Source organism: Heptranchias perlo, chromosome 24 (genome assembly GCF_035084215.1).
Source record: "Heptranchias perlo isolate sHepPer1 chromosome 24, sHepPer1.hap1, whole genome shotgun sequence".
Classification (NCBI taxonomy): Eukaryota; Metazoa; Chordata; class Chondrichthyes; order Hexanchiformes; family Hexanchidae; genus Heptranchias; species Heptranchias perlo.
This window is the reverse complement of record NC_090348.1, coordinates 27,378,424-27,402,082: the sequence shown is the minus strand read 5'-3', so window position 1 is coordinate 27,402,082 and position 23,659 is coordinate 27,378,424. Positions and strand designations below refer to the sequence as shown.

The 23,659-nt window shown below is 40.9% G+C and overlaps 1 protein-coding gene across 1 annotated transcript; it reads left to right on the top strand.

The window, feature by feature from the left end:
- The first annotated feature begins 4,197 nt into the window (after positions 1-4,197).
- On the top strand, positions 4,198-21,680 carry LOC137341783 (cadherin-related family member 4-like). Its single transcript, XM_068005285.1, has 11 exons — positions 4,198-4,215; positions 6,941-7,046; positions 7,152-7,367; positions 8,327-8,472; positions 8,844-8,933; positions 12,205-12,346; positions 13,943-14,187; positions 15,073-15,203; positions 17,327-17,396; positions 21,338-21,368; positions 21,481-21,680. Exons 1-11 carry the CDS (start codon positions 4,198-4,200, stop codon positions 21,567-21,569), a joined length of 1,284 nt encoding a protein of 427 aa, XP_067861386.1. The 3' UTR covers positions 21,570-21,680.
- Positions 21,681-23,659: the final 1,979 nt, after the last annotated feature.

Sequence of the window (23,659 nt, the reverse complement as noted above, 5' to 3'; positions counted from 1 at the left end):
TTGACTGGGTAGATGCTGAGAGGTTGTTTCCCCTGACTGGAGAGTCTAAAATTAGGGGGCATATTCTCAGGATAAGGGATCAGCCATTTAGGATGCTCAGTCGTTGAGTATATTCAAGACCGAGATGGATAGATTTTTGGACTCTATGGGAATCAAGGGTTATGGGGATCGGGCAGGAAAGTAGAGTTGAGGTCGAAGATCAGCCATGATGTGATTGAATGGCGGCGCAGACTTGAGGGGCCATATGGCCTTCTCTTGCTCCTTTTTCTTATGTTCTTATTGACTGCCAATCATAATTGGAGGATAAGTCTTGCTAGTCTTGAAGGAGCCCCTGAGGAGTTAAGGGTAAAGAGGGAAATGTGGCCTGGGTTGAGGAAGAAGTACAACTATAGCTCATCAACAAGTGACATTAAGAATGCCCATGGGGATTCTCACAGGGTCCCATCCTACTCCTTGCTGAGGATATGGATGTGCAGGCTAACTGAATGGGTGTGGATGATATTGGTGATATCTCCTGCTTAACAGTTTTATATTCCTTATCACTTGCCATTCATGTCAACATAGACAAAGAGTGTTCTATTATGTTTCCTCTTCTATCATAGCAACCGGTACAATGACATCACATAGCAACAACCCTGCCATAGTCACCATAAAACACAGCAACACAATAAAAAATCACCGAGATTATTACTTGTTTCAAGTAAGAATCAAACTCATTTCATTTTGTTGAATGAAATATTTTACTAGACTCCTGCTTATTCATATCTCTCTATCTCATCTCTCAGCCTAAAAATACTGCACAACCACAGTTGAGTTTCAAAGATACTAATAGCTCAGGCCACGAAGCAGGAGGTCCAGAATGCATTGTAGAGTAAGTAATTAGCATGGGCATATTCAAGATGGACTGGCAACCCAAAAATTACTCGTGGTATTGACCACATATCTAATTCAAGTGTTAATCTTGCCATATTTTGTTTATCATAACGACAAATAGAAACACTAATGGCTTCAGTTTTGCACTGAGTGAGTTTGTTCTCTATTAGCTGTTATTATTATTAGCTGTACCAGGAGAAACCTGGCTAATCAGGGCTTGCCTGCAGTAACACTCATTTCATTCCTCTCAAGTGGCTTAACAAATATTGGCCAAGGACATTAATCCAGCTCGAGAGCAGGAACTGTTGGAAATTAAGCAGAGCTGCAATTTGTACATCCCAATTCACTGACTATGGCCATTTCCGGATTTTGAAAAACTGATTTATAGATCCAAGGCTTTTATGCGTGACATCAACTTCTACACAAACTATAATTCAAGTTTTAAAAATTGTGTGCGTCGTCTGCTTGTGTAGTTTGTATTGAAAATTTTACTTAAATTACCTTGTAGTCAATTCTGGCCTTCTTTGTCCTGGTAATAATTTATTTAAGCAACCAAACTTTGGGACTTTTTATTTCCTATGAGGGAGAGTGAATTTACAAGTGAGCAGATACACCAGAGCTGGCCAATAGTTTACTGCTGAGCTGTTTAAAGTGCCGCTGAGCGCAGGCTGCTCAGCTGATTAAAGTGGAGCACAGAACTCTGTTCAAGAACTTGATGGAGTTGGTGTTTGGTCTCTGTGGAGTCTTTGTTTCCCATCAGCGTCCTAGCACCAACAGCAACACTGAACCAGCTAATATAACAATTACAGCAAATCCAAACAGTTTAACTGCTGTGTTATTGAATTAACCCCAGCTCAGCAAGTTTTACCTGGTTATTTTAATTTCTCAGCAGAAAACTGCTTCTCCTTTCTCTCAAAGCTCATTCACAAGGCATTTTAAACTAGTTACCAATTTTGCTCCTTTTAGGTGAAAAATGGAGTAGGGTAAAAAAGGAAAAGCTGGTTGGTTTAAATTATCTCCCATTTTTCCGCCCACCTCTGCCATCATTTCAGTTAAACAGCAGTGGGAAATATTCCCTGATATTGGCATTTTTTGTAAAACACAAGTAAAGTAGGTTTTGTGCGGGTATAAATTATTGGGGTAGATTTTGTCTGCACTGCCTGGGTAGTATTCTGGTATGGCAAATCTCATGTCCTTTATACAACCCATTTGATTTTCATTCCATTGATTTCAGCTCAGTGCTATTGAGGAGCATGCGATCAACCACACTGGAGTACTGGCCAGGTGGTGTAGGTGAAAATCTACCCCATTGTGTCTGGACATTCTGTTTGGAAACTTCAATTTGTGCCAATTAAGTGGAAAAAATGTTGTGCACCGGGGAGGGAGGAATGAACTCAAAACCAAATTGGGTCAGTTTAAGTTCAAGTCAGCCTGTCCCTTTTAAAATACTGGCACAGCTCTGTCAAGTTTTTACTCCATTGATGTAAGTTTCTCTGACGTCATGATATTTGCTAGGTGCAAGAAACTTTGACCTTTATTCAAGAGAGAAAATACAACACAACAATCTTAACACTCTAAAAAAAAATAGGGAACACTTCGGTACACACGAGGGAAATTACAGTAGAAGGATACCTCAGTGCTCCCAATCCCACTTTACTAGCTAAGTTGGACTCTAAAGGGCCAGAGATAATGCTCACCAAATGAAACCTTGACAGTAATTCACCCAGAGGTAAGTCAGAAATAGATTGCAGAGTGGAAACTTTGCGGATCTTTGGTTTTCTCCCGAGTTGGTTTTCTTTGGTCGCGGTGGCCCAATATTACCCGGTTGGTTGGTGGCAATATTCGGTTGGTTGTTTCGTAAGGCTCTTGTTGCCGCGAGGTGTCCAATGGTCACTGGGGCTGTTGCTCTGGTTTCTTCTTGTGTGTCGGCCTGCTTCTAGAGCTGCTGATCTTCTCTGTAGAATTCCTTTCCTTGTTGTTCGCTGGAAGCTGCTCTTCCTTCCAGACACAGGCAGAACCAACCCAAGCAACCCACCAGAGCCAGCAAGCCAGAGAGAGAGAGAGGTTTCGAGTTTCCACTTGTGTATCTCTCTCTTACAATGGTCTTCGTTTTTGTTTTTAAAAAAAAGGCACTTCATGTCTGTTTAAACAGTTCTTACAAAGTCCTTAAGAATCTTTGATGGTCCCTCATCATGTTGCAATTGCTTCTCCCGATGGGTCATTGTTAATTCCGATTTTTAGAGCTTGTCACACAAGGCTTCCTTTTGTATCCAACGTCCTAGGTGTTGATGGGTTTTGCTTTAAAACAAAGACATGGCCCCACCATGTCTGGAGCAGTTGCCTCTTTCAATGGCTGACTGCCTTTCGAATTCGTGCTGAGTGTCGACCACCTGCTGTCGGTTTTGCATTAAAACAGAGTCTTGTCTGAAGCAGTAATTCTCCCACCTTCCACTGTGTGTGTGTTGTGGATTCGTCTGGTGACCTCTCACCTATCCTTCCATCTTAAAATTTTAGTCAGGGGCCAAAGTTTTTCCATACTCAGGGAAAAGGTGAATTTCTTTAGGGTTTTTCTCTGAGTTTTTTGGGGGATCTGTGAATTTTGAGAATCTTACACTAATTAATCTTAGACTTTTGCTCTGGATTCTGCCTCATTGGGCCAAAACTGGGGATTTCTCAAGCCAAAGATGAACCTCAGTTCCAAGTTAACCTGAACTTTCCAAACTAGTGTGGGCACAAAGCCAAGAGTACTCACCCTGTTCAAAATGCTAATAAATGGCTTGTATGGGATTTTAATAAACACTATGCTCACAAATATATCAGGTATATACATGCACATCTGAGTAAGTGTTAAAGGTCAACGTCAACATTTCCAACTAAACATCTTATTTTAGCTTCCAATATTTGCACAGGTCTGAACAGCTAATACCCAGAAAATGGCTGCTTTTTCTTACTTTCTGATTCTGATATGTGTTTTAATTAACGTTTTGAGTTAGATACAAAGATACAATGTTGATCTTAAAATGTATTTATTAAGTGGCTTTAACTTGTATCCGTATTTCATTTTCCAGCACGGAGCTTGCTGAAACCTCCCCAAAAGGTACTCCAGTTGTGTCACTTAACTGCTGGGATAATGACAGAACAACAGCTAATAATATCCTGAACTATAATATGGTGCTAGACTCATATTCGACAGGAAGGTTTAACATTACTGACAATGAAATAACTGTAAGTACAATTAAGGTTATTGAAATGTCGTAGAAATAAACTTAAACTTCCCATGAGTCACTATAATATATGACCTGAAAGCTATTTCTGGTTCTCAAGATGATAAAAGATTACAAGGTGCCATTTCATATTGGGTGAGACTCTTCAAAGCTTCCTAAAAAGGTTGGCTGACTTCTTTATTTCATGACACTTTTAATTGCCTCATTCTTAAAGGTTTTTACAGAATTTCTGCCAAGAGGAAACCTGCTGTATTAGAGCAACAAATAAAGTCCCAGCAACATTTTCTATCTCCTGAGAATGATATTTTGAACTTTTGAAAAACATGGACAATATGGATACAATCAGGTTGTGTAATTTATAATCACATAAAATTAACAACCATCACAAGAAACTAGAGATTAGAACAATCGCTACCTCCTTTCCACAAAGTAATAGATATGTGGAACAGATTCCCAGCAAAAGTGCCTATTGCTGGCTACCACCTAGAAGGACAAAAGCAGTAAAAATATACAAACACCCATCAACTCCAACTTCCTCTCCGAGTCACATAACATCATGACTTGGATATATACCACCATTTCTTCATCGTCACTGGGACTGGGTCAAAATCCTGGAATTCTCCACTTAATTCCATTGTGGGAATGCTATCAGCACAAGGACTGCAATGTTCAAAGAGAAAGCCAGCACCACCTTTGTAGGGCAACAAAGGATGGGCAATAAATGCGGCCACATCCCGAGAACAAATAGAAATAATAAACTATATATAAATGGGTTTTGATTTTGTTCCAGATTGCGCACAGAGAAAATCTTCCCCTGCTGTCAGTCAACCCCTTAAACAAAAAAAATCTAAATAAAGAATATAAGAAAATATGAAATTGAACTCTACTGAGCCCATGAAATCCCTACTCTCCACAGACTCTGTACAATCTGCTGCATCACAGACTTGACCCAACCCAGTTTGTCTCCTGAGAAAATGTTTTTCCATGTTTTTTTCACAGAAGTCAATTACGTAGATCTTCACAACCCGCCTCTTGCATCCTTACTTTCTTGGGTTTGACATTTCCAAAGGCTCTAGAGAGGCTTAACAACATTTAACATTTCTATCCTTAAAACCCTCGATCCTAATCCCAACCAGCTTTATAGGAATGAATCATTATGAATGATTACGGCGAGCAAATAGTTACATTTTTGAATCTTTTATATCAACTTCAAGCTAACTATATGATTAATATTTATGCAAAATATCGCAAAATTATAATTTAATAGTTAATTCAAAGAGTGCTGTGAGTTAAGAATGTTCTTCTGAATGCTCAATTCTCAAATTCAATTTAATCACAATCATTATTGAGGCTGTTATATTAAAATGTATGTGGTTTGAAAGTTGAAATGGTTTCTGCTGTGCTGACTGTTAAACTCTTTAGAATCAGGCTGTGGTGCTACAGCACAAAGCATGGAAACAGAGGGAGGCTGACAGTCTTAATTGTATCTGTACTATATTTTAATGATTTAAAGTCTGGCTTCAAGTTCACTGGGATAAAATCAGATTGAGCTCAATTGAACCCTAAGTTTGAACTGAGAATGACTCATTCATTGAATCATAGAATCTTACAGTGCAGAAGGAGGCCATTTGGCCCATCGTGCCTGTGCAGGCTTTTTAAAAGATCTATCCAAATAGTCCCACTCCCCTGCTCTTTCCCCATAGCCCTGCAACTTTCTCCCTTCAGGTATTTATCCAATTCCCTTTTGATAGTTACCATTTAATTTGCTTTCACCACTCTTTCATGCAGTGCATTCCAGATCATAATAACTCACTGCGTAAAAAGATTTCTCCTAATTTTACCTCTGGCTGTTTTGTCAATTACCTTAAATCTGTGTCCTCTAGTTACTGACCCTTCTACCAATGGAAAGAGTTTCTCCTTATTTACTCTATCAAAACCCTTCATGATTTTGAATGCCTCTATTAAATCTCCCCTTAACCACCTCTGTTCTAAAGGAGAACAATCCCAGCTTCTCCAGTCTTTCCACATAACTGAAGTCCCTCATCCCTGGTACCATTCCAGTAAATCTCCTCTGCACCCTCTCCAAGGCCTTGACATCTCTCTTAAGGCGTGGTGCCCAGAATTAGACACATTACTCCAGCTGAGGCCTAACCAGTGATTTATAAAGGTTTGGCATAACTTCCTTGCTTTTGCCTCTGTTTATAAAGCCAAGCTTCCCATATGCTTTTTTTTTTAAACAGCCTTATCGACTTGTCCTGCCACCTTCAAAAATTTCTGTACATAAAAACCCCCAGGTCTCTCTGTTCCTGCACCCCCTTTAAAATTTTACCATTTAGTTTATATTGCCTCTCCACATTCTTCCTTCCAAAATGCATCATTTCACACTTCTCTGCATTATATTTCATCTGCCATGTACCTGTCCATTTCACCAGTCTGCCTATGCCCTCCTGAGGTCTGCCTCATTGTTTACTACTTTTCCGAGTTTCGTGTCATCTGCAAGCTTTGAAATTATGCCCTGTATACCCAAGTCCAGGTCATTAATATTTATCAGAAAAAGCAGTGGTCCTAATACCAACTCATGGAGGACCCCACTGTATACTTCCCTCCAGTCTGAAAAACAATTGTTCTCCAGTCCTCTCTGCTTTCTATCCCTTAGCCAATTTCATATCCACACTGCCCCTGCCCCTTTAGTCTCAGGGGCTTCATACAATACTTTGCTGAAATTAAACCTTATTGGATAGACAAAAAACAAAGTAATATCAGTGTAATGTCTTGCATAAAATGTTGATTTGCTGACAAGAAATTCATAAATAAGTAGCCCTTCTGGCCAATTTATTTTACAGGTTGGGTCTTCACTTTTGCAGTATGATGATAGCTCATTTGCTGCAGTTCATTTTCAACATGTAATATTTGTTCAGATAAAGGATAATGGTGCACCTCCATTGACAAGTAAGTTGTGCCTACTTGCACTTGTCTTCTTGAAAGCTTTGATTACTGATATAGTTATGAAGATGTATTGCTTTGAACTAACCAATTAGCAACCTGTTTACTCAGGTACCACCACAGTTATAGTGAAGGTGACACCCGTGAATGAGATGAAACCTGTCTCTGGATCAAGAACATTTAATATATTTGAAGACAGCCCCATTGGGGCTCTCGTTGGAACAGCACCATTTACTGATGGTGACCTACCAGCTAACAATGTAAAGTACTCTATCGTAGGAGGCAACAGTGATGTCCCATCCAAGTTTTACATTGAATCTGACTCAGGTATTGTAAGGTCATTTAGATGTTTGTATTCATATTTCTCATTGAATAGAGCTTTGCATTCTTTCTCAGTTCAGTTGCCATTTAGCAACCATTTCTGGTCGCTCATTAAAAATAAAACCTATTGCCTATCCTAATTAGAAAAACAAGTTGGCTTTGGTAGTGAAATATATGGGTTTTATAAAAGTATATATACTTTATTATTACCACCTACAGATCTCCCATGACATGATCTCCCTCTTTTGGGGTCATTGCTGCCAGAATGGCTACTGGCAGGCTTAAGGTAGATTTCAATGGAAGTGGACTATTCCTACCCAATTTTCAGTTTGGCTGGATTTAAAGGGATGGGGACAATTAAAGAGCACTGTCCCAAAAGAAGTAAAAAAATTCTGAGCACCTTTCGAGAGCCATTATCGGCCTTTGCCGCAGCGAAGAAGAGAGATGCAAAAATAGAGGCCTGTATTTTTCAGAATTAGTGAATTTTGTAATATTTTTACATTGAGTCATGAGCACTATTGTTTTAGAAAATATTCTGTATTATAGCGATGGGTGGACTGTTACCAAGTTAGGTTGGAGCAGGATTGTGGTAAACATCAGAAACTGGACGGATAGTTTTAGACTACTTCAGTAACAGCATGGGGCATCTACCGATACATTGTACAGTATATTGGAGGCCTGGCAGTGATATCAAAGCTACATGGTCTTAACTGGCAACAAATTTTAGTAATTTTTTCCTCCATTATATGAATGGATTGCAATCTCTGTCAAATATTCGTTGCACCTCATTTATATTATAGTTCTCCAGGTTAACAACTGAAATACCAAAGAGAAAATCGCGGTTGTCTTTAGAAATATTCAGTCATACTTATTTATTTGTATTTGTCTTTAATATTTTCTGGTTACCAGAGAGGATCTGTCCCTTTAAACCTTCATGGCTCAGTAGCTGTTTTTTACTCCAACAGGTCGGATAAGACTTCTAAATATAGTGGATAGAGAAAAGCAGGAGACTTATATTCTCACTGTCAAAGCGGTGGACATGAATAATGATCTTCAAACCGATCCACTGAGGCAGAGAAGCAGCTCTGCAGTAGTAACTGTTAATGTGATGGTAAGATATTACACTATCAAAACTAAACTCTAGATTATAGTTAGGAACTATATATGTTATAAATGTAATTCAACTAAAACATTTAAACTAAAGGGATTCAATGGACTGCTTACTTCTCCACAGCTGAATCCATTTTGTTCTTTTGTGGCAATTGATTATTTCAAGATTTTGTGGGTTCCAGTTGAATATTTCACCAGTAAATTTACAACATACAAACTGAGTATTGAAGAATAGAGAACCAAGAGGCACAAACTGATAACCACTCTGCAGCAACAATATTGAACCTAGTTCACAATACAGGAGCATATTCGAGAAGCTAAAGGAGCTGGGAGAGCTGTTCTAATATAATGGTCACCTGTATCTTTTCCTAGTGTCACAAAGACAAAACACTAACTAGATTCAGTATGCAGCTAGTGACAGCTGAGCCCATGGATGCCTCGCCAGCGGCAATGCTCAATCACGTAAGCCCACACACAAAGAATTTTCTTTGGATCCAGTGAGAGAAAATACATGAATCTCTCTGTCTGACTCACTCTGCAGTGTTTAAGACTATATATCATGTAATTGCAGCAAATACATAGAGCTTAATCCTGGAATTAAGGTTCTGGATGAGAGATAAGAGTATCAATGCAATATCTACTGCTGAAACAGAGATCTGAATAAGGATAAAGGCAGAGGTGAAGGTCTTTAAAAAGGAGTGGTTTATCTTCAAACTTACTCAAACAGTTCCACACACAGAATCTCTAAAAGCGTACAAGTCTTTAACTGCTCAAATGTTCAGTTCTGTAATAATGTATGCTTAGGGTGCCATCTAGTGATAACTCAGGACACCTACATGCCAACTGTTCAATAACATGATTTCAATATTGCAGGCAAAGGGAACAGCACGTAACAAGTTGTGAAATAAAAATAAATTATGATTAGACTGTTTCAAAACGATTGGCATCCGCAGCGTGCCGGTTCCACTTAAATGAGGCCTGGGCCTCAAAAAGGCCCCGTGAGCGGCGGGCAACTGCCACGCTTCACCGGTCAGTCACCAAAAGTGAAAATCAACCCCTTTCCATTTTTAAGGGTCGGCACAATTACAGCCTGCTGTTCAGTGGTGATTCCCCCACACCACCACTTCAATCTAAGAGGCGCGAAAAGAAAGCTGATCAATAAATACCACATTAAAGGGATAGGTTCATAATTATGAAATTATTTCAGAGAGTAAATAGTGAAATATTATTTATACTGGTGGGTAAATCAATAACAAGGGAGCATTAACTCAAGAGTACAAGTAGCCTGGAGGTCATGAGTTCAAAAGCAGATTTGGTAATTTATGAAGTTACCAAATGTCAGGCACAGCATCTGTGGAGAGAGAAACTTTGGGTTAATGATTCAGATCAATGGCCTGTCACCAGAATGTTCTCCTTCCTCTCTCCACAGATGCTGTGCCTGACCTGCTGAGAATTTCCAGCATTTTCTGTTTTTATTTCAGATTTCCAGCATCTGCAGTATTTTGCTTCTTATGGTAATTTATGAAATCAATAAATCTGGTCATTTCTGGCTAGTGCCAGAGAAAAATGACCCCAAAAGCTTTTTGTCTTGTTATGAAAACCCAACTGGTTCACTAATGTCCTTCAGGGAAGTGACTTACCTGGTCTGGCCCACATGTGACTCCAGTCCCACAATATGTGGTTGTCTCTTCATGGGATGGACCATAAGTACTGCCTTTCCAGTGTCGCCAACAGCCCAAGAATAAATAAAAAAATATATAGAAGCATAAAGGGGGAAGATAAGGAATTTTTGCATTGAAAGGATTATCAAGATATGAAATGCCTTACCATAGCTAGTCAAACATAACATTTAAGAGGACATTAGATAAACATATGAAGAAGAAAACTATTAAAGGGTATGGAAAAAGAGCGGGGAAATGGAAATAGAGCAGAACAGAACAGATAGCTACGGTGGGGAACTAGCACTGGCACAGTGGGCCGAAAGGCCTCCTCCTGAAGTTTTATAGGTTTGTATGTGTCCGCGATTATCTCAATGGTGTGTTAATGATGTGAGCTGTGCCATCGCTGGGATACACTGAACTGATGACAGAGGCTTACCACTGGTGGAAAGTGAAAATAAGACACAAGCTCGATTTTCCTGTTATCCCATCCGAAATTGGGCAGGATAGTGGCAGCAATGGCTGGAAAATTAGATACTGCTGCCTCCTCATCCCAAGCTGGAAATCCATCCCCCTGCACCCGCCAAGACCAAGGCCTAAACAATGTTCCCCTTTTGTCTTCAGTGCACTTCTGCCCCTTTCAGGTCCCTTGTTATCTCTTTGGGTGCTGCAGCAGTGGCCGATATTCCACTGACGGGCTTCCTTTTGGCAGCGGGAATCCCGATAGAAACACATTGTGCATGGAAATGACCCCGGCCCAGGAAATTGGTACGTGATTGCAATGGAATTGGCAGAATGCAGCCCCTGGGAATCAGCTGCAAGGAGGCCGTAATTAGCCAGTGAGTCTGCCCCCGATACTCGGGAGTTATGAAGTGTTGAAGAGGCCAGGGACCACCACCTTATCTGGGGCAGTATACAGTGCAGATAATCTATGGAAGTGAAAAGGAAGAAAAATAACAAAAGAAAACCCTCAATATATTTTTCACCCTCTTCCTCTTTTCGATCTTCCTGGCCCAAGAACCATAACCATGCTCAGAGCACTGGAATGGGACTTTCTTCCAAGTTTCTATCGCTGCAGTTCTAAATCTGTCTGTTAGGAGGTGGCCTATAGTGACTACCCTTCTGGTATTTGCACTTTCTCCTTGTGCAGGCCCACTCGGCTTTCCTTCTGTCTGTTGGTATAGGTGGGGTCCAGAACTCATCTCGCGGAGAATCAAGAAACAGAGCCGTAAGCCTGTTTCCTACCATTGTGTGCCGCAGCACTGTGCAGCTCCAGGAAACCAAGCCACTCTATACTCCCACCTTCAAAACTAGTCCTGTCCAGCTCTATTCCAATCTAATCCAAGCCGTTCCAATGTACCAGTATAACTAGTCCAGGGGAACTCACCCTTCTGTTAAAGTCGGTTATATTATTACACAGGTTCAAATTCTAATTCAAGAGGCTTTTTACACTTGTGAACTGAAAGCTAATGCATTATAAAATCTTGTACAATTCTTTCCGATATGACCCAGCTCCCTACAGTACTGTACGTAGAAATTCTGCAAGTTGGATAGTGTCTGAATAGAAAGTATCAGAAGTATATTTTTAGCACAAATACTTTAAGTTGCGCCATTAAAGAAAATGTTTATATAAATGCCAATTATATCTTCAAACATATTTAAAAGAATTTTAATATTAAGCAGGAAACACAACGTGAATAGCAGCTACTATCCTGCAACACAGATTCTACAGTGATGAGGAAGATTATGAAATGAACTGATAAATTTCAACTCTTGGTCCAGTGTAGGATAAATGACATTTTGAAAATTCAGTAATATCTTTAACTCAGACACTAAGTACTGTCCTTTAGGCTGTGAGATTAGTTCCGTAATATGTATTAATAGAATGCTCATTGAAAAGGACATTATATTTGAATGGTTTGAAGGTGCTTTTAATTACAAAGACACAGATACACTTTGTTTTCGGTTTATTCACTTGTCTTCATCCTCATTGAAAACTAGTTCTGTTCTATTATTCACCATCCATGTACTCCTCCTCTGTAGCTACTATTGCTAATTAGCTGTTTGAATTCCAGAACGTGAATGATGAGCCTCCAGTGTGTAACCCAGAATATTATGAAGAAACCATCTACTCCACGATCGCATCACCTTTTGTCCAATTGCAGTGTTCTGACAAAGACTCTCCTGATAATGAGCTCAGCTATTCAATCCTGGGAGGTGAGCCTGAAAATGACTTTATTTCATAGCTGCTATTTGGAGATTAATCGTTGTTTTAATACATGTCTTCATTAAAAAAAGATTGAAGTTTAAGGACAAGAGATATATGGATATAAATGGCCTGGAATTTCCTCGATCCCATTTATTCCAAAATTACATGGAAATTTATGTTGGTTTCTATGCTTATTCTTACCTGCGGGAACTTCTGCTCAAATTTCCTGCAGAGCTCAGTTACCTAAAACCAGCGTAAAACAAACGGAAGTGCATACAGAGTATCACCAACAGGGGTAATAGCGAGTGGGCTGCTATCTTCTGCCATGAAGCCTCACTCTCAGAGCCACTTACCTCTGCTGCTCCTCTTCCTCTCCCATTATAACGCACAGGGGTATGCACATTGGGACGGTCATTCTAGCTGCTTAGCCCTTTTGAACGCATGGTGGTGGTGGGAGATCCGAAAAATTTCAGGTTCACTGAGAGTAACAGCACTTTGGATAAGTATCGTGCAGATCTCGGTATGAAAAATTCAGAAAATGTGAAGCAAATCACTATCAAACTCCAGAAATCAGTTACGCTGATATCAGGTGACTTCGGGCTATGCTGCACCTATATATTTGAGCATAAATCTTCACCTGTGCATGACTGATGTAAATACTGGAAACTCTTCCAAGCTGGTCTTTTTCATGGGGGGGAGGAAGCGGGGGTGGCAGCAGAACTATGTTTCGATTGCTGTTTCTCGGGAGTATCACAAACGTTCAAGCAAACTTGCGCCTGTTGATGTTTCAGCGTAAAACCAGTGTACATTAGTTACACACAAATTTCCTTGCAAAAAAACGGCGCAATGCTACTTTTACACCTTTGTTGCATTGACAAATTCCAGGAAATTCCAGGTCAATGAGCCTTAGACTGTAGAAAAGTCTATAATATTAGACATTATTTGAATTTCAGTTAATTTCTCTAAAGATTAAGTCGGATTTCATAACAAAAAATAGGTAAGAAACAATTCACCTTTAAGAGGAGTTATTCTTATCAGAACTGTGGCACAATTATAGTTAATGGAGTATTTTGCTTGTGCTTATGGATGCTGGATCAGCTCCACCTCCGATAAAGTCCTTCTGAGGGTGGAACGTAGAAAGAGGATGCTGAATATTGACAATGGCCACTGACAGTAGATGCCAACCAGAGAATGGAACAAAGGTACAGAGGGCACTGTGGCCAGGATGGGAAAGAGAAGGCATCGAAGTGGGAGAGGGACTAGGACTATGAATCAACAAATTTGTGCATAGGGTGAAGCAGGACATGACTGGACAAAACACATCTGCTTAGTTTTTAAAAAAAAGTGAAACCATGGCTATATCCTAACACATTGGGGTAGATTTTCATCTTGCCGCCTGGTGTGAAACTGTCGTTGTGGATCAGCCGCCTGATTTTAATTTCCATTGATCTCAGTGGAAATTGGGAGTTTTCTATAACTGGCGGCCGATCCACAAGGCCAGTTTTACATCCGGATGGGTAAGTTGAAAATCCATCCCGATATATTTCTAAATCCATGATTTTGGAGTCTGTGTAACGTGTAATGTCTTGGTAAATATGCTGCAGAAAACACGGAAGATCTATTTGAGCTTCAGAGACCAGACAGCAACCCTCCAAAGGTAGCCTCCACTCAGAGATTTCAGTTTAACATCTTTCAAGGTATTGAACACTCCAGAGAGTACACACTGCTGATCCAAGTGACGGATGAGTCTGGCAGGGACAAACATCAACAGCTGACTTCTACAGCAACTGTGGTGATACATGTGGTGCCATGGACCACCACCCAACCTACAACTGCCACCAGTACAGAGGTAGTGCCTTCTCCTTGTAACAGTTTTAGAAATATTCCCACAGATAAGCAGAGATAAAGAGGATTATTGTGGAGTTATCAGGGTGCTACATGGAATTCAAATATAGTAACCATATCATCTTGTTGGATGCAGGTTAACATTGTTTTGCAAAATCATTTTATTGTGATAGCATGTGCACTGTTACAGGGAGACTTATGTACTAACTATCTCAGAGAGCACAGGGAGACCAGTGTACTATCACTGCTGACTTTAACTGCCTGCCTGCCTGGTTTCCACTGGGTGGGTAAGGTTAAAATCACTCCTGTAGTTTCTGAAATCCCCTCAATTTTCAGGGGCTGTTTCTTTTCTGATTTGTTCTTTGGTTGTAGATAACACTGGCAAGGCTGTAATTATTGCCCATCTCTTGTTGCCTGAGAAAGTTATGATGAGCCTTTTTCTAGCAATTTTTTTTTACAACTGAATAGTTTGCAAGGCCATTTCAGAGGGCATTAAGAGGGCATAAATTTTGAAATTGATGTTTAAACACCTGGATAGAGTGTAATTGCTGGATTCATCTGCTGAGATAGAGGTAGGGTCATATTCTAATTCAAAACTTTTGACATTTAAGGAAAATGACGAAAGTTAATTGAGCGGAGATAATTCCATTGTAGTAGGTGGTTTGCTGAGAGTTACAGTTAAAACTTTACCATATTTTATGAGTTTATGGGTTCCCTCACTCCTGACATAGCAAAGGATTCAGATTATTGCATCGCTTAGTTCGTTTCTGATATTTACATTGGAATTTGAAAGCTTGGGAGAATCTGATAAACCTAGATTTGGTGAAGGATTTCACCAGTGATTCCTAATAGACTTCAGGCTAATTGATATTTGTCCTCTTTTTCTCAGTTCACTACCAGAGTGTTAACATTAACCTCCTTTTACTGGGCTCCAGAGGGATGGTTCATTGCAGTGCTGACTCTTACTGTAGCTCTGGCAGTGGTCGCTGTCTATGGTATAGCATGGGCATGCTACAAAAAGTAAGTAATACACTGTTACATTTTCTTCTAGAAATGCAACATTTTTGCATCTTTTGGCTTTCCTAAACTTGAACTGTATTCATAGAATCATAGAATGACACAGCACAGGAGGCGGCCATTCGGCCCATCGTGCCTGTGCCGGCTCTTTGAAAGAGCTATCCAGTTAGTCGCACTCCCCTGCTCTTTCCGCGTAGCCCTGCAAACGTTTCCACTTCAAGTATTTATCCGATTCCCTTTTGAAAGTTGTTATTCAATCTTCTTCCACCACCCTTTCAGGCAGTGCATTCCAGATCATAACATCAACAGCAACGGTTTTCATTCTCTAAACATAGCTTGTGAGCGAGGCCAACCATTTCCTTCTACATCTGAATGCATACTACCCTGGAAGCTGTCAGAATTCTTTATTCTCTACCAATCAAAGATACCTGCATTGTTCAGCCAAAACAATGTGTCAGGATGATTGATTGGAGACCAGGGTCATCTGTTTCAACCCTAGGTAATGACCCCATTCCATAATCCAAGGACAGATGTCGACCACAGGTTCATCAAAGCCTTGTGTGCTACATGCATTATAATTGAACAGACCATTAGGATTCTGAAGTCCAGCTCCCACTGCTTGGAGAGGTGGGCGAACCCTACAGTACAGCCCAGCCAGGGTATCCAGAATTATAGCACAATGTAGCACTTAGAAAGGGGTTGGCCCTTCCATCAGCAGAAGATGGGTAGGAAATGTTGGAGGCCGTCCCTCCCCTGATCATAAGGAGATTTCCCAGGAGAGAGTGGAGGTGGCACAGGATAACCCCTTGCCAACAGAATGAGATATAAGGCAGGAAATCGTTAAAAACTGTTTCCAGTAGATAGTAGGCAGTCCATATCCAGAGAAATGAGTGCTGTTGATGACCCTTTGTGTTGCCCACAGCTAACCATCATTCACGCTAGCAATAAATTTTATATCTTCTGAGGGAAAGGACAATTCCAAACCTTTATTAACAAATGAAAAGAAAACTGTATCCTCCATAAAAATTTCCACAAGCACACCAATATGCAAAATAATCCTAGATTTAATGACTTTCACTTAATTATGCCCTATTACTATCTTTTCTTACCCTCTCTACCCCATGTGACCAAAACCTTCCTCACATGCAAACCTAACCATTTACTCTTTCATGAGCTTGGACTTGATATTGTTTCCCTGAGCTGTGATGTGAGCTGATTGTGCAGTTTGCGCATATGCAATATGCCTAATTTCCCAGGAAACAGTAGTATTGTTCAGTCAGCTGCAGTGATGGAATATTTTTCTCTAGCTTTTAGCAATTTAAGTTTTTCAACATTATTTGAAGAAAAGCTAGAGAACAAATTTTGAAAACTTTATTGACAAACTTTAAATTGAGTTTTTTTTAATAGACAGGGTGTAAGTGTGTGTTTCACAGAAATTTGCTTACCATTAATATGCAGTCCATTGTAGCATGGCATTGTCTCCATCAATATAATAGAATATCTGCCAGCTTTAGGGTATCTGAACAATCAGTTCAGAATAAAAATGCTTAGGCAGTTAGTTCTTCATGAATGATTTTATTATATGTATTAGAACAACATAATCCATGTATAATTGGGTACAGAGTTAAACTGTAACAAAACATGAGCAATAATCAATGCCTAGATTTCAACTGCTGTTGCCCTACATCCTCATCAATACCCTATCTCTGTCCAGTGTCCCTACTTCTTCCATCTTTGTCCTAGGATCATTCCAATTTCCATTATCTGACCCTCCCACTGAATTTAGTTTGGTTATTAGCCTCAAGTCAACAAAAATGATTGGACACAAGACTCTAGATGGGGCCCAGCCAGTGATTTATAAAGTTTTAGCATAACTTTTTGCTTTTATACTCTATTCCTCTATTTATGAAGTCATGGATCCCGTATGTTTTTTTTAAAGCAGCCTTATCAACTTGTCCTGCTACCTTCAAAGATTTGTGTAAATGGTTTGTGATGTCTTAGATTTTCAGTCTGAACTAAATTATTGGATGGTGAAAGACCTTTCTATCCATTGCACATTCCCTGAAACATTCATTCTGACCTTTAAGGCTGCTGTGCATGCTTATTCATGATGTTGTGTATTTCAGGAGTCCACCAGTCACAAACCAGCCAAGATCTATCCTAAGACCTTCTCTGCTTTCAGCAAATCCACATGAGGTAGTTTCATAAGCACAGTATCATTAAACGGTATCGTAGCACTACTGGAAGCATTTTCGTCCATGTCATTTGTCAATGCTATAAACAGCTAGAAATCAACCAGGGGGGCGGGGAGGGTGGGGGTGGGTTTTAAAATATTAAATCCTGCCTCTCTTCCAAGTCTTCAACATGTCCCTGGGAGCCCCACAGACCCTCCGGGCAGCAGGGGTCCAGGGGCAGGTTGTAATAGCACCCATGTATTGGGCATCCAATGAGCAGATCCTAAGGAAAATGAAGCAGGAAGCTGCAGACACCCCTTCTCACCTCATTACAATAACAACGCTCAGCCTGCAGCTATTACAGGGAATAGGCTCATCTGAATGTGTAAAGGGAACTCAATGCAATGGAGGCAGTGCCTTGACGTAATGGGTCTCCTCTGCCCTGCATCTGAGGAATGTCGATTCCATTGGCACAGGATTAAAGAAATTCTATTCTAATATGAGAACATCGTCAAAGTCTACTTTAGTTATTTTGCTGCTCTTATTTGTTAGTTAAAGCTTTCCTAGGCAGCCTTAAAAAAATTATAATTTATGTTTAATAGAAACAAAAAATACTATAAACACTCAACAGGTCAGGCAGCATCTGTGGAGAGAGAAACAGAGGTAACGTTTCAGAAACATTAACCCTACATTTCTCTCTCCACAGATGCTGCCTGACCTGCTGAGTTTTTTTTTATTCGTTCATGGGATGTGGGCGTCGCTGGCGAGGCCGGCATTTATTGCCCATCCCTAATTGCCCTTGAGAAGGTGGTGGTGAGCCGCTTTCTTGAACCGCTGCAGTCCGTGTGGTGAAGATTCTCCCACAGTGTTGTTAGGAAGGGAGTTCCAGGATTTTGACCCAACGACGATGAAGGAACGGCAATATATTTCCAAGTCGGGATGGTGTGCGACTTGGAGGGGAATGTGCAGGTGGTGTTGTTCCCATGTGCCTGCTGCTCTTGTCCTTCCAGATGGTAGAGGTCGCGGGTTTGGGAGGTGCTGTCAAAGAAGCCTTGGCGAGTTGCTCCAGTGCATCCTATGGATGGTACACACTGCAGCCACAGTGCGCCGGTGGTGAAGGGAGTGAATGTTTAGGGTGGTGGATGGGGTGCCAATCAAGCGGGCTGCTTTGTCCTGGATGGTGTCAAGCTTCTTGAGTGTTGTTGGAGCTGCACTCATCCAGGCAAGTGGAGAGTATTCCATCACACTCCTGACTTGTGCCTTGTCGATGGTGGAAAGGCTTTGGGGAGTCAGGAGGTATCTCGCCGCAGAATACCCAGCCTCTGACTTGCTCTTATAGCCAGAGTATTTATATGGCTGGTCCAGTTAAGTTTCTGGTCAATGGTGACCCCCAGGATGTTGATGGAGGGGGATTCGGCTATGGTAATGCCGTTGAATGTCAAAGGAAGGTGGTTAGACTCTCTATTGTTGGAGATGGTCATTGCCTGGCACTTGTCTGGTGCGAATGTTACTTGCCACTTATGAGCCCAAGCCTGGATGTTATCCAGGTCTTGCTGCATGCGGGCTCGGACTGCTTCATTATCTGAGGGGTTGTGAATGGAACTGAACACTGTGCAATCATCAGCAAACATCCCCATTTCTGACCTTATGATGGAGGGAAGGTCATTGATGAAGCAGCTGAAGATGGTTGGGCCTAGGACACTGCCCTGAGGAACTCCTGCAACAATGCCCTGAGGCTGAGATGATTGGCCTCCAACAACCACTACCATCTTCCTTTGTGCTAGGTATGACTCCAGCCACTGGAGAGTTTTCCCCCGATTCCCATTGACTTCAATTTTACTAGGGCTCCTTGGTGCTGCACTCGATCAAATGCTGCCTTGATGTCAAGGGCAGTCACTCTCACCTCACCTCTGGAATTCAGCTCTTTTGTCCATGTTTGGACCAAGGCTGTAATGAGGTCTGGAGCCGAGTGGTCCTGGCGATGACACCTTCCATCACTTTGCTGATGATTGAGAGTAGACTGATAGGGCGGTAATTGGCCGGATTGGATTTGTCCTGCTTTTTGTGTACAGGACATACGTGGGCAATTTTCCACATTGTCGGGTGGATGCCAGTGTTGTAGCTGTACTGGAACAGTTTGGCTCGAGGCGCAGCTAGTTCTGGAGCACAAGTCTTCACCACTACAGCTGGGATGTTGTCGGGGCTCATAGCCTTTGCTGTATCCAGTGCATTCAGCTGTTTCTTCATATCACCTGGAGTGAATCGAATTGGCTGAAGACTGGCTTCTGTGATGGTGGGGATATCGAGAGGAGGCCGAGATGGATCATCCACTCGGGACTTCTGGCTGAAGATGATTGCAAATGCTTCAGCCTTGTCTTTTGCACTTATGTGCTGGACTCCGCCATCATTGAGGATGGGGATGTTTACAGAGCCTCCTCCTCCCGTTAGTTGTTTAATTGTCCACCACCATTCATGACTGGATGTGGCAGGACTGCAGAGCTTTGATCTGATCCGTTGGTTGTGGAATCGCTTAGCTCTGTCTATAGCATGTTGCTTCCGCTGTTTAGCATGCATGTAGTCCTGAGTTGTAGCTTCACCAGGTTGGCACCTCATTTTTAGGTACGCCTGGTGCTGCTCCTGGCATGCTCTTCTACACTTCTCATTGAACCAGGGTTGATCCCCTGGCTTGTTGGTAATGGTAGAGTGAGAATATGCCAGGCCATGAGGTTACAGATTGTGCTGGAATACAATTCTGCTGCTGCTGATGGCCCCCAGCGCCTCATGGATGCCCAGTTTTGAGCTGCTAGATCTATTCTGAATCTATCCCATTTAGCACGGTGGTAGTGCCACACAACACGTTGGATGGTGTCCTCAGTGCGAAGATGGGACTTCATCTCCACGAGGACTGTGCGGTGGTCACTCCTACCAATACTATCATGGACAGATGCATTTGCGACAGTTAGATTGGTGAGGACGAGGTCAAGTAAGTTTTTCCCTCGTGTTGGTTCGCTCACCACCTACCGCAGGCCCAGTCTGGCAGCCATGTCCTTTTGGACTCGGCCAGCTCAGTCAGTCGTGGTGCTACCGAGCCACTCTTGGTTATGGACATTGAAGTCCCCCACCCAGAGTACATTCTGTGCCCTTGCTACCCTCAGTGCTTCCTCCAAGTGGTGTTCAACATGGAGGAGGACTGATTCATCACCTGAGGGAGGGCGGTAGGTGATAATCAGCAGGAGGTTTCCTTGCCCATGTTTCCAGCATATCCTGTTTATTTTCAGATTTCCAGCATCCGCAGTATTTTGCTTTTGTATAATCTATGTTTGCATTTGTTATGAACAGATTAACAGGTACAATGACAGAGAGGGGACATACAGTTGGTGGGTTTATGAATATCATCTGCACTCCAGAATTGGGTCACAATCTGTAAATCCGTCACTGTTGTCCGTGGAGAGGAGAATATACAATACCAAATGAAAGGTTTCAACTTAGTTTGGAAGAATTTGTTTGTAGTGACTGAAGGGAATGAGAGTTAGGAATATTATGGTATTTTTTGATGTTTCTTGAAGCCTAGTGGAATTGTACTTGATCTGAGCTACGAATTGAATCTTTCATGTCCTACCCTTATGTATATAAACCTTAAGATACTCGTCCTCCTTTCATTCTTTTGGATCTAGCATAGTTTCCATTTTTCATGATAATTTTATCATTCCATTCCATTGGCTCAAAGTAATCAGTTGAGTCCTATCAAAATCTCCCCATTCATTTCCTATTTAGATTGCAAGGGCAGCTCGATAAAAAGTGACATACACATCGGAAGGGGATGAGAAAACGTGTCTCTAATTATGATTGAACAATATTTTATGGAGATATCTAGAAAAATGAAGGAATGCCAAAAAGTATATCGATTACTTTGTTTAGCATGTCAGAATTAATTTACAGTTCATATTTTGGCTTTGATTACAGGTTTCATTTGATGGACAAGCTTTAGACCCAGGTAGTTATTTTATACTGTGTAAGCTGTCTAAAATTTTCTACACTAGTAAGAATTCTACATATCATTTAGTTTGGAAGGTGAATATGGAATACTATTAACTTGCCTGTCTTAGTTTCAGGAAACTGGTACATGTACAACAGTGAGACTGGGCAACGGAAATGGATGAGTGATGGATACATACCACTGGGAATTACTGAATGACAAGAACATTTTCTCTTAAAATTAAGATGAATTTATATCTGTGTGTTCTTATGATGGATTGTGGTTTAGTTGAATGTCTCAAGATTTGATGTAATAATAGATACAATAAAAATTACATGTTCATTGATACTCTGTTGCTGCAATGGAATTGCTGGCATTTAATTTGGCTACACGTTATTGACAACCTTCTCAAAGTTGTCTAAACATCGAATCATATCTGAATGTCAGATTATTCCTGTATGAGCCTGTTCCACATAAATATTTATATACCATCCATCTATCTATCACATATGCATCTTACAGCTGCTATAATTCATCAATGAGTACAAATGGAAATAGATTTTCTAGGGTGAAAGATTCCAACCTGCATTGAGTTTTTTTCAACAAAGTTCTAGAGAATAATGCCTTGTGATCTAGAAATACGGCCGTCTGTTTTTCCTTTTCATTGACTTCAGTGGAAAGGGAAATCAGGATAGAAGTACAATGGATGGCCAACCCCATATCCCCAGTTTTATGGCCCTGCCACAGTTAAAAGTTGCCTCCAGTGTCTTGGACATTCATTTATGTGACAGTTCTGAGGATAACAAAGTCTTGTGTGTTATTTTCCCTTTGATCTCTTACCATTTAAATGTTTATGATCATTCTAGAAAAAAAACTATGATTACAAAAACACAACATCTATTCAGAGGACATGCTCTAAAGATGCCTGGGGTGCAATTTGTTTGCCACAAGTAAGCTGATCTGATAACACACCAGTAACAATATGATTCTTGAATAAGAGTTCTATCAATTAGAATGTAATGTCTTGTCTTTTCAAAGAAACATGAAAATATTTTAAATGGAACTGATATCACTTTGCATGGTACAATTATGGGAAAGTAGTGGAACAAAAGCAACCGTTAAAACTTCCAAAAAACACATGAATCTATTATTAGATCACAGGGCAGTATTCTCTAAGCAAGTGAGAAGAGAATGCTGCTAGTTGCTTCTATGAAAGTGTTACATTGAATTACATCGAAACTACAGCACAGAAACAGGCCATTCGGCCCAACTGGTCTATGCATTTGAGACTCCTCCCTCTGTACTTCATCTAACTCTGTCAGGATACCCCTCTATTCCTTTCTCCCTCATGTGCTTATCTAGCTTCCCCTTAAATGCATCTATGCTATTTGCCTCAACTACTCCTTGTGGTAGCACATTCCACATTCTTACCAATATTTGGATAAAGAAGTTTCGCCTGAATTCCCTATTGGATTTATTAGTGACTACTTTATATTTATGACCTCTAGTTTTGGACTCCCCCACAAGTGGAAACATTTTCTCTATGTCTACCCAATCAAAATCTTAAAGACCTCTATCAGGCCACCCCTCAACTTTCTAGAGAAAAGAACCCCAGCCTGTTCAGCCTTTCCTGATAAGGATATCCTTTCAGTTTTGAATCTTTTGTGAATCTTTTTTGCAGCCTCTCTGTCCTTTCTATAATATGGAGACCAGAACTGTGCACAATACTCCAAGTGTGGTCTAACCAAGGTTCTATACAAGTTTAACGTAACTAAGCAGTGCGTGGCCTCCTTATTATTCCTAGCAAAATGCATCACCTCACACTTAACTATGTTGAAATTCATTTGCCAATTACATGCCCATCCTGCAAGTTTATTAATGTCCTCTTGCATTTTGACACATTCTTCCTTTGTATTTATTACACCCCCCAATTTGTTGGCACCTGCACATTTTGAGATTGTACTTCTGATTCTCGAATCCATAGAGTTAATGTAAATTGTGAACAACATTGGTTCCAGCACCGATCCCTGTGGTACACTACTTTAAACCTTTTGCCAATTTGAGTAGCTACCATTAACCCTATTCTCTGTTTTCTGTTTTGTAGCCAGCTTGCTATCCATTCTGCCACCTGTCCCCTGACTCCACATGCTCTGACCTTAGCCATGAGTCTACAATACGATACCTTATCGTAGACCTGTGTGTTTGTAATAAGAATGAGAGGTGGATAGTGTGGCCTTGTTCTGGGTGGTGATAGGGGAGGTGAGGGAATTGTTGAACATGGTTGGGGTGGGGGAAAGGACTGTTTCCAT